The sequence below is a fragment of the Mytilus edulis genome, chromosome 8 (genome assembly GCF_963676685.1).
Source record: "Mytilus edulis chromosome 8, xbMytEdul2.2, whole genome shotgun sequence".
Taxonomy (NCBI): domain Eukaryota; kingdom Metazoa; phylum Mollusca; class Bivalvia; order Mytilida; family Mytilidae; genus Mytilus; species Mytilus edulis.
In genome coordinates, this window is record NC_092351.1 from 80,570,274 (window position 1) to 80,582,273 (window position 12,000).

The window sequence follows — 12,000 nt, forward strand, 5'->3', positions numbered from 1 at the left end:
GATAAAAATTTACATCGGAGTGTCGCTGCCCTAAGCATCAGAGTTTTAAATGTTGAAAATATAGTTAGTAATATTAAAAATAAACCAGACAGAAAAATAATAAGTATATATGCTGGAATTGATGGTCCAATACATGGAAATAAAAAGTTTAATTTTGGTGATGGTGGTGGTTATTATGTAATGAACTTTCCAGGACAAATATTGGGTATTAGTTTAGTAAGTTTAAGAACAAGCACAGATATTATAGCCATTAAGATGATTGTTAATGATAAGTCAACTAGCTACAAAATGAGTTTGGATAATGGTGTCACACACGGTTTTAATAACTTTTATACACCTTTTGAAGTTAAGGCTGGAGATTTAATAAGTTTTATTAGTATGACTAATAATTATACATGTATCAATACTCTAGTATCAGTGGTAATTGAATTATTTTTATAACAAATTTAATCCTTAAAAATGTCGGCATACGGAAACAAATTAAATCCTTACAGAAAAATAAGAGAACCCCGTGGTGTGAAAGGTATTCGTCAAAGTGTATCAATAACAAATAATCCTTCAACTATTGATCAAAATCAACAGCTATTAGTGAGATTCCCCAATCTAAGCAATAATGATGTTATTGTTCCTGGAACAACCAGATTGGCATTTGAAATAGAACTCACATCTACAGACGACAATGCAACTATATATCAAAACATAGGAAGAACAATAGTTAAAAAAACAACAATTCGTATAAGTGGAAATGAAATTATGTCAATTGATGATAGTGATATTTATCATTGTTATGTTGATTTATGGAAATCTACATCTGAACGTTTAAATATGGCATACCAAGGTATTGGTGAAACAAACATGTTAAAACACAGAGTTGGTGCGGATGATAAAGCATCAGACATAGGCGATGAAGCAATTGCAACTGCATATGGTGCAAGATTTTGTATCCCACTTGATTTTGAACTATTAGAAACTCATATGCCTTTTTATCAAGCAGGTCTTGGTGATAGACTTGAATATGAACTTACATTTAATAATTATAGCAATGTTATTAAATCAACAGATACATCTGCAAGTTATACAATCAAAAACATTTGTTTAGAATTTGATATGGTTACTGATGCAGAATTAGCAAGGCAGATAAGACAACAAGTTAATGGTAAGATGGTTATTTTGTACGATAGAATACTAAGACATAGAAAAATAACCAAAAACAAATCTGATACATTGTGGAATATAAATTTAAATGTTCCAGCTAGAAGTATGAAAGGAATTCTAATGTTGTTCGAAGATCCTGAAAGAACAAGTACCGAAACTTATTATAATCCTAACATAACAAAAGTAGAAATGACAATAGAAGGTGTTCCAAATCAACTATACAGTCAAGGAATGAAAGCATATCAACAATGGGATGAAATAAATAAATTCTTTGCTTTAAATTCAAAAAGAAATAAAACAACAGAAGAAGTTTTAAAGGATTTAAATTTATCCTATACAACATTAGAAAAATATCTTACAACTAATTATGCATTATGGTTAGATTTACGTTCAACAGATGACAATTCGTTACACGGTTCAGGTAGAAGAATTGAAAATGCTTCTGAAGGTATTACTATCCAAATAACAAAAACAGCAGGAGCAAATAAATTAATAAATGTTTATCTGTTTGTTATACAAGATGCACAAATTAATTTTGAAGATGGAAGATTTAAAGAAGTTAATTACTAGTAAGCGAACGGTTCCCCTTTAAAAATGGAAGAGATACACTCCGATTCCCTTTATGAATTACCAAAATATCCCCATTGTGCTATTATATGTGGACAAACAGGATGTGGAAAAACAGAGTTTGTTCTTGATTTATTAGAAAAAGAATATAGTGGAGTTTTCAAATATATAGTCATACTTTGTCCAACCATCCAATGGAACAAAGCATACAAAAATCGTGAATGGATTGGTGATGTTAGAAAACCAAAAACAAAAAATTTAATAATTGTTAATCCTATTGTTGAAGTGAGAGAAGCGAACGGTTCCCTTTATAAAGAAGAGAAGCTACAAGAACTACTAAGAATGTTCTTTAAAAAATATGCTGGTCATCCAACATTATATATCATTGATGACTGCAGTGCAACAAAAGAACTAACAAAGAAAAAAGATATGCTGTCCGAGCTTGCATTTTCAGGAAGACATGCGGAACAATCAGTGTGGGTCATTTCACAGAGATACAACTCTGTTTTAAAAGATTTAAGAGAACAAACAAAATGGTTATGCATGTTCTACACAAAAGATAGAGATAGTTTTGATAATTGTCTAAGAGAAAATGATGTTATTCCTACTTTGGAAGAAAGACAAAGAATAAAGGAAGAACTTAAAAAAAAGAAACATCGTAAATTAATATTAAAGACAGATCAACCTACTGATTATTGGTTACTTAATTGATTTTTTTTAGCAATTCTCAAGTAATGCTTAAGTAATGCTTAAGTAATGCTTAAGTAATTCTTAAGTAATTTAACCAAAATAAGTAATTCTTAAGTAATTTAACCAAAATAAGCAAAATAATTCTTAAGTAATGCTTAAGTAATTCTTAAGTAATTTAACCAAAATAAGTAATTCTTAAGTAATTTAACCAAAAATAAGCAATAAAAAAAGCAATGCTGTTGGAAATACTAACAATTGCAACAAACACTGCAGTCTTATCATTGGTTGGATATGTTGTATTTAATTTTTTTAAAGTTAAAAATAAATTATATCCGTTTTTTGAAACGTATAAAATGAATGCTGAAGAATTATTAAGTGAGCAAATTGTGGAACACATAAATATTGATGATGAAGCGAACGAAGTGAACGGTTCCCTTCAAGAAAAAAAACGCGAAAGATTATCAGCTGTTGTTGCTGGTGGGAGTAGTAAACAATATCTGGGTAAAGAATTACAACTGTCAGATATTGATAAAATGACAACAGAACAAATAAACAAACTATACTGCAAATATGAAGCAAGATTGGGAGCTAGTATGACCAAGACATTAGGAAACTCTTTTATAAATTTATATGTTATGGGTGTATCAAAGTTTTTCAAAGTTGTTAATCCACCAATTTTGATACAAGACTTAGAGGAAGATCCTTTTATCAATAATGCTTTAACTAATACATGTTGTGAACTGTACTATAGATATGGAATGTATCTTGCTCCTTTTACTGCAATATTAACAACAGCAAGACATATCGAACCACTCGCTTCGCTCGATTTCCAAAAAAAAGATGAAAAAAATGACATAAAAAATGATGAATGAAAATCCTGAACAAAAAGAAGTATTTAAAAAACCCAAACCAAAAGACCCAAAAAGAGTAGCTGCTGGTAAGAAAGGTGCAGAAGTAAGAATAAGAAATGCAGAATTGAGAAAAAAAGAAGTGGAAAAATTAAAAAAAGAAAATTCAAAAATCAAACAAATAACAAAAGATTCTGATACAGAAACAGATTATGAATCAAACGAACATATTCCTTCGGTTGAGAAACACTCCAGTTCCCTAGTTGATTATAAATTTGTACTTTTTTCTATAAGTATTGTTGGATTGGGATTGTTTTTTTACAACCAAAGTAAGACACCAGAAAGAATGATTAAAGAAATAACAAAACCAGAAAAACAAAAGAAAGAAATTGATCCTTTTGAATTTAATTAAATTTAGTACATTAAAATGACAACTCAAAAAGACGGAAAACAAATAGCAAATATGTTATATCATGCTGGAGTGGAAACATTGCTAACAGTTGGATATGCAGAAATAGGTAAAAAGGTATTAAGGAGGCCAGCACCAAAAGTGGATTTTAATATGAATGATGTTGTAATGTTATCCATTGATATATTACTTGCAATGGCAACAAAAGATATGTTGATTAAGCAAGGTATTATACCTGCTGATATTATGAAGTAATTTTTGTTTTTATAAAATGGCAAGTGCTTTAACAATGATGCTTGGTGGGGCAATAACAAATGCTTTTGCATTTTCAGGGAGTAATTATTTATTTTCACATATGGGTAGTAATGCAAATGAAGAGAAAATAAGACATGATAAAGCTATAGAAAAATTAGAAAAAGCACAAGCAGAATGGAATAAAAAAAGAATACAAAGATTAGATTTTATAAATGAACAATTACAAAAGGAACATCATGCGGTTCAGACTTTTGATGATGTTGACCAGGCAATGAAACTATACTATCGTGTCACGAATAAAAAATTTACTTCATTATCACCTAAACCTACATTAAGTGATTTTTATACTCCATCAGAAGACCAGAAAAATAGAGAGATTGCATTTGTTGTTGGTGGTATGGCATTAACTGGTTTTATTGTTTGGAAATTAAAATAAAAAATTGATAAAAATTAGAATCCCTAATTTCTTTACTTTTCCTGGTAAAACAGCAAAATTGCAGAAAAAAGTATGTACTATTCCTGTACTTTTTCTGTTTTTAGGGGGTATAGAGAAATAATAAAATAAAATAAAAAATTCTTAAAAAGAAATTTCAGGACATGGTTTTTCAAAAACATATTCATAAACTTTATCTGGTCTAATAAAAGCATCCCAACCAGGAGGAAACTTAGATAACTTTTTACCATCAAACTTTTCCATTACTTCCATTTGTTTTGGAGTCAAAGGACATTCTCCATCATCTCTTAAACAACATATCTGATAATCTGATAACATTATTCTTCCTAATATAACTTTAGCGTCAGGATCATCTTTCTCAGTATAAGCTTCAATCATTTTTTAGTCTTTTATTTTTTAAAATGAAAATTTAAATTATATAATTTTTAATATCCATAAGGAAAACTTCTAATTAGATTTTCATTTTCACAATATACCATTCTTTTATCAAACATATAATCATAAGCTTTAACTTGTTTAACTGTTTTAAGTTGATTATCTTTTCCTATTTTTATGTTGTCATATTTTACAGTTTCATATTTTTCATTTTCATCAGTAACTATTTTTATTTTTTTATCTAATGTAATCTTTTCTTCAACTTCAGCATTTAATCTAAAACCTTTACAACAGCTAACTAGTTTTTCTGTATCTAGTTTCATAGAATAATCTTTTGGACCAGCAGATATAAATTGTTTTATATGATTAGCGTTATGTTTTGAAACAATTTCATCTGTTAAATCTCCTAATTTATTTCCCATCATACTTTCTATCTTTTTACAAGCTTCAGAACCATCATCATTATAAATACAAGAATCTGTATCCATGTATAAAACTCTTTCTTGTAGAATATCCAATAGTTTGTATAATTTTAATCTAGCATGTGCTGTTGTAAACAAAGCTATATAAACATTTACACTTGGATTAGGTTTAGAGTATTCTTCTTTATTTTTATATTCTGTTAAAACAATATCTTCATCTAATATCATAGTACTTATATCTTTATATTTTTCATTAAATACTATTTTAGTTATATGTTCTAAAGTAAAACAATATTCTTTTTGTGTAAAATTATCTCTCATACCAAAATGTCCCCATAAATTATTTAAACATATTTTAGCTATAAATCTTAATCCTGAATTGTACTTAACTTTGTCAATATCTAAATCATAAGCAGTATTATCTATAATGTATTGTATTTTTGTTTTACATTCTTTATCGTTTTTACAATCATTTTTACAATATTTAGGATCACATTTACATCCTGAAGCTTCTTGTTTATATTTCATAAACGTATCTACATAAAGTTTAAATATATCTGTAGATGTTTTTTCAAAATGTTCTAGTTCATATATTTTTTGTAATTCATAACCTTTTTCTATTGCTTTATCTATTTCTATTGTAGACCATGTACCTACTATAACTCTTTCCTCATCAGAATGTATACATTTTTCATTTTTAATATTTTTACATTCTTTACATCTTTTTATTTCATGTATTTTATCATGTTTATTTAAAGTAGGATCACTTGACGCATCTATGTGTTTCCTATGGGGACATTTAAAAGATATTTTATTCATACATGTTCTACATAATCCAAAAAGTAATTTATGTGTATTATCACTAGTTGATTGTTTATAAGGTAAAACAGGGTGATACAATCCTTTAGGTGGTAATATTTTACATTTCATTATTCCGAAATAATTCCTATGGGGATTTTTTATATAATCATCTACAGAAATATCTGTATATGTAATAGGATGTCCTATAGGATATTTACAATATTTATTTACTGATGGATACAGAGAACAAAAATCTACATATCTACCTTTTAAATCAGAAAGATTATTGTATAATTGTATAGTTTCTGTTCTTCCTCCATAAAATGCATCTCTTTTATCAATAGGTTTTAAATGTGGATCAACTTCAGGATATTTTTGTTGATCAAACTCACATTCCCATATTGTATGAATTTTTACATTTGGTTTTAGATAATCTTCAATAGTTTTAAGTCTTTCTTTAGTTTGGTCATATAACTCTTTCATAGTTTTTTTATTTCTATCTTTTTTACATATTTCTTCAGGACTATAACATTTTGTACATCCATGCCAATAACATCCAAAAAATTCATAAACATTACGCATTTTATTTTCTCTATCATAATAATAACCATCGACTTTATAACATTTATTATTAATGAATAATTTCTTTTCACCTCCTCTTTTAGCATGTTGAATCATTATATTATATTCTAAAGAAATATACTCTAACCATTGTATTGATTTTTGTGAATGTACTTCTTTAATTGTCATCTTTTTGTGAATTCCAATTGTTTCATTTGTCAACATTAATGTTTTAAATATTTTTGTGCAACATTGAGCAATTGTAATATATTGAAATGGGTCGATACAATTATTGGTTATATTTAAAAATAATTTTCTATATAAGGTACAACCTTTGGCAAGAATTAATACATCCAATAGACAATAATAAAATATTTCTTTATAGAATTTAAATTCTTTTTCTTTAACTTTATTATACCATTCATCAAATAATTCTTTATTTTTAATTGTCATAGTATTATAACCAAAATATTCTTTATCAGGATAAATTCCCTTATATTTTTGATTCTCTGTTGTATTAAAATAATGTGGAAAATAACCTTTGTTACCCACAAATCCAAATGTTTTTGGGAAAGCAGCTAATCCACATAATGTAAAATTTATAGAATCTATGAATCTTAAATTTATTCCTTTAATAAATATAAATGTTAATTTTAATCCTGAAGAAATAATACTATGTTCAATTTTATTTTTTATTATCCATCCTAAAATCGGTTGCATATCATAACCTTTTCCATAATGTGAAATAAAAGTGTAGTCTTTAAATTTGTCTCTTATGAAATATTTACAAAAGTTGTCTATTACAGAATTTCCTATAGGGGTTTCATATTCCCTAAAGGGAATTTTTTCTACATCACTAAAACAATCATCTATGTTTAATTCTAACAAGTTTAAATTATCAATATTGAAATCACATTTAAATACTTTTACATAGTTATTTTTAAAACAATAAATATTTTCTAAATCGTAAGCTATACAAAAATTCATTATATGTATTCCTGTTTCTTGATTTGCTTCAAAATCAAAATATATATATTTATTATTTTTTACTTGTTTTGGTACTGATGGTTTCATATAACATAAGTGTTCTTCATTACTTTCCGTGTATTTTTCATAACATATTAAACATATTTTTTCACCACATTTGTGATTTTTCCCTATAGGGCCTGTATATGTTTTGTTACATTTATCACAAATATGTTGATTTCTGATAGTTGTTACTGTGTTATCTTTGCATGTATGTTGTTCAGTATAACCAATTAAACATACTTTACAAAACCTACGTTTAGCTAAAAATCCTGTTATATTTGTTATAGTGTCAAAGTGTTCATCATGATAATATAAATATATTTGTTCATTATATTCTTCATTACCATTATATACAATATATTCTGTACTATTTGATGTAAAAACAATTATCCTAATATTAAGATAATTTTCAAAAGCTTTTAAATCATCTAAATTATTACCTTCTTCTTTTATTTCTACTCCTGATTGTTCATGTAAATCTTCAGCAACTCTTTTTTGTAATGGTCTACCCTCTTTAATGTGTTTTAATTGTGAGTTTGTAAAATTTTCTAACAACTTGTTTGAAGCTAAAGAAGTTACAATTGCCCTTGATAAACATATTGTATCATCATTTTTTATTTGGATAATACTTCTTTTATTTATGACATCTAATATTTTTAAAGCTTTACCTTTTCCTCTTTTATTGGGTATAATAGTAACTTCAAAAATAACTTCTTCTAAATTTAATTCTTCAGCACTATTTAATAATCTTTCCATTTGATCCATGAATAACTTTTTAACTGTATTATATGTTCTTATAGGCCAGCCTTTATGTTTAGTACTTATGATTTCATGAATAGGTACTATTTTAATTCTTCCATTAGGGTAATCTTTTATGGAATAGTCTACCATGTGATCAAAAGCATTTGTAAATGTTTCTTGTTTTTCATCCTTTAGACTAATTTTATAATTAAATACATAAATACTTGCTTTATGTTTATATTCTTTTGTCAAAACAAGTTTATATGAATCTCCTAGCTTGGATAAAATTTTATCCTTTTTTGCCTCCATTTTTTAAGAAAACATTTTAGTTACTTAAAAATGTCTAAAACAAATCTAACAAATAAATTAGCAGATGAATTACATCATAGAGTTATAAAATCTTTTCCTAAAAGACGTGTTTATGTTAATTCAATAGATCAAACATGGGCAGTTGATTTGATAGATATACAACAATATTCAAAACAAAATAAACACTATAAATATTTATTAGCAGTTATAGATGTTTTTAGTAAATATGGTTGGTTGATTCCATTGAAAAATAAAACAGGAGTAGCAGTGAGTGAAGCATTTAAAACATTATTTAAAGAAAGAAAACCAATATATATTTGGTCAGATAAAGGATCCGAATTTTATAATCGACAAGTAAAAGAATTGTTAAAAGATAATAACATAAAGTTATATTCAACTGAGAATGAAGAAAAATCCAGTGTAGTGGAACGATGGATAGGAACAATGAAACAACATATGTATAAATACTTTACTGCTAATGAAACTTTAAAATATTATGATATATTAGATAAATTAGTTAAAAATTATAATAATACAGTACATTCTTCAATTAAAATGACACCTGTTCAAGCAAGTAAATTAAAAAATGAATTAACAGTGTATAAAAATTTATATCCAGAAAAGGAAGAGAAAATTAAAAAACCTAAATTTAAAGCAGGTACTAGAGTAAGAATAACAAAAAAGAAGGGTAAATTTGAAAAGGGTTATACTACTCGTTGGACTAAAGAAATATTTGTAATTGAAAAAGTTTTAAATACAATTCCTTTTACTTATAAAATAATTGATTTAAAAGGCGAAGAAATAACAGGTGCTTTCTATGAACAAGAATTAATGATGACTAAGTTTTAGATCTTTCTAAATGAAAGGTGCCACATGTGGAGCAGGGTCCGCTTACCCTTCCAGAGCACCTGAGATCACCCCGGTTTTTGGTGGGGTTCGTGTTTCTCAGTCTTTAGGTTTTTTTCTGTGTTGTATTTTGTGTTCTGTTGTTTGTCTGTTTGTCTGTTTCTTTTTTAGCCATGGCTTTGTCGATTTACTTTTTACTTATGAGATATAACGTCCCTTTGGTTTTTCGCTCCTCCTTTACTTACGGTTAATTTATTACCAAAACAATAATCAGTTTCAAAATTTTAATTTGAAAACAAAAGTGCAATGAATACATACAAATCAAACACTATAAACATAATATCACTGTTCAAAGTTAGAACTGTCACATCCACTAAAAGTTACCCGGTTATGCATAACCGTTTCTAAATATAGCATTGAGAAATAGTCATTCCTTATACGGAATATATACAAAGTTGTCCCAGCCACTGATCATGTATAATTACTCCTTATATGGAATAAGAAAATCAATATCACATATACTATATTAAAAACACAATTACAGATTGAGAAAGTTCTAAGTTTCTAAATATAGCATTTAAAAAAGTCACTCGGAAGCAGTCAGTGTAAGTGTATCGTCTTGCGATGATTGAAGAGTATTGGTGGTTGGTAGAACCACAGGTACTCTCCAGAATGCATTGAAATCTGGAATTTGTAGCATGATTTCAATTTCTTTTAGTTTTCTCAAAATGAAATTTAGAGGTAATCCCACATTTAAAAAATTAGGGTATCCGTGAAGAACCTTTGCGAGAGCACGTAGCTTCCTCGCGTGGTCATCGGAATACCCTGTCTTCTCTTTTAACCATGCAGACCAAGATTGTTGAATTCTTCCTTCTTTCCTTTCATTTTCCAGCCAGGCTTTGGTAAGATTTAAAAACTGTCCAAAATTAATATGAATTAAAAGTGTTTGAGCATCCTGCCGTTTTAAATTTCGTATCCCTTTATTTAATTTTTCCACAATGATCGTCTCACTCTCATTGTCAAAATGCAAATAACCGTCGCAGAATGTTTCTCTAGAAGTTGTGCGGTTAATATCAGCAATGTTGTCTGTTAGATATTTGTGCAGTTCTAGGGGGGTCATTTTTTCCTTATTCACTTTTCCATAAACGTCACTAAGCCGTTGTTTAGGTTTTTTAGGAAGCTTCGGCATCTTTCCGGTTGGTCCATTTGAATCAATTTCGTTAACCAACAATCCCATATTGTGATAGTAAATTCTATAATCATTAATCAATTGTTTTTGGGTAACAGTCCATTGTTGTTCTGATTCCATATCTGCTTCACGTTCACACTGATTTGAAGGTAAAATTAATGTCTCACCACTGTTAATTTGAAACGAAAGACCGCACCAGTCTGCTATATGTTTACATGTGATGACAACATTGTCTAGGCAACATGTAAACATACTCTTGACAACCATGTAAATATTTCCAATGATCGATTTTGTCTATAGCACTTCACAAATGTAAAAAGCAATTTAAGTTGTAGTAGTATTGATCCGTTTTATTACTAGACTATATTGATAAAATTAATTAAAAAGGTTGGGGCGCACTGGGGAAATTATTTTTTCTCTTAAATCCCACAGAATTCTTTCTCTGCCTGTTATCCCGGTTTTTTTTTTGGGAGTAAGAAAATTTGGTGTTTTTGGGGTGTTTTTTTGCTTTGTTTTATATGAAAATTTAGGGCTCTTTTACTTGAAATGAGGGTAATTTTTTGGGGGTCAAATTTTTTTTTTTTTTGAAGGGGGGGGGGGGGTGCTGGAGTCGTTCAAGTACTATACTACTCCCCTTAGGGGAAAAAATGAGTTTTATAAAAAAAACCAGGATTAAGGTTTTGGTGTGCTCTTTACATAAAAATTTTTTTTATTTTTTTTATGGGGGGTATAAATACAAAGTGTGTTTTTTTTCTTCTTAATTTTGAAGTTAAAAATCACACAAAAATGTTGGTAAATTTTTAATTTTGGATGTAAAAAGGTTTTTTTTTCTTTAAAATGGGGGGTCAAAAATTAAAGATAATTTTTTTTTTTTTGTGGGGGGGCTAAAGGAGTGGTATATTGTGTGACGTGTCACGTTACTTTTCTATTTAAAATTCATGTATTTAGTTTTGATGTTATATTTGTTATTATCATCGGATTTTGTCAAATGTCTAATCGTTTGTAGTAAATCTTATTATTTCTGTTGTATTCGCGTGTTATGATAAAGTTTATTAATCACCCAGTTCATTTATTAGATTTTAGTTTGGGTCAACTAAATGTATACTATATATTTGGTTTACAGGTTGATTAAGAAGAAACACCGACATAGCTAGATAATACAATTGATTATCTAATTACTACCACAATTTTATATCAGTATTGTAATTTTCATTGTTATTACTTAATGTTATATCAGTATCACGAACCTTATTTTGAATTCTATCCTAATGCTATCCTATTTTTTGGGAAATTTTTAAAAATTAAAATGTGACGTCACTTTGTGCGTTGATCTCTTCTGCTTACTCGGC

The 12,000-nt window shown here is 27.9% G+C and overlaps 1 protein-coding gene across 1 annotated transcript; it reads right to left on the minus strand.

Moving 5' to 3' along the window:
* Positions 1 to 4,803: 4,803 nt before the first annotated feature.
* Positions 4,804 to 8,616, minus strand: LOC139484414 (uncharacterized). Its single transcript, XM_071268147.1, has one exon. It carries the CDS (start codon positions 8,614 to 8,616, stop codon positions 4,804 to 4,806), a length of 3,813 nt encoding a protein of 1,270 aa, XP_071124248.1.
* Positions 8,617 to 12,000: the final 3,384 nt, after the last annotated feature.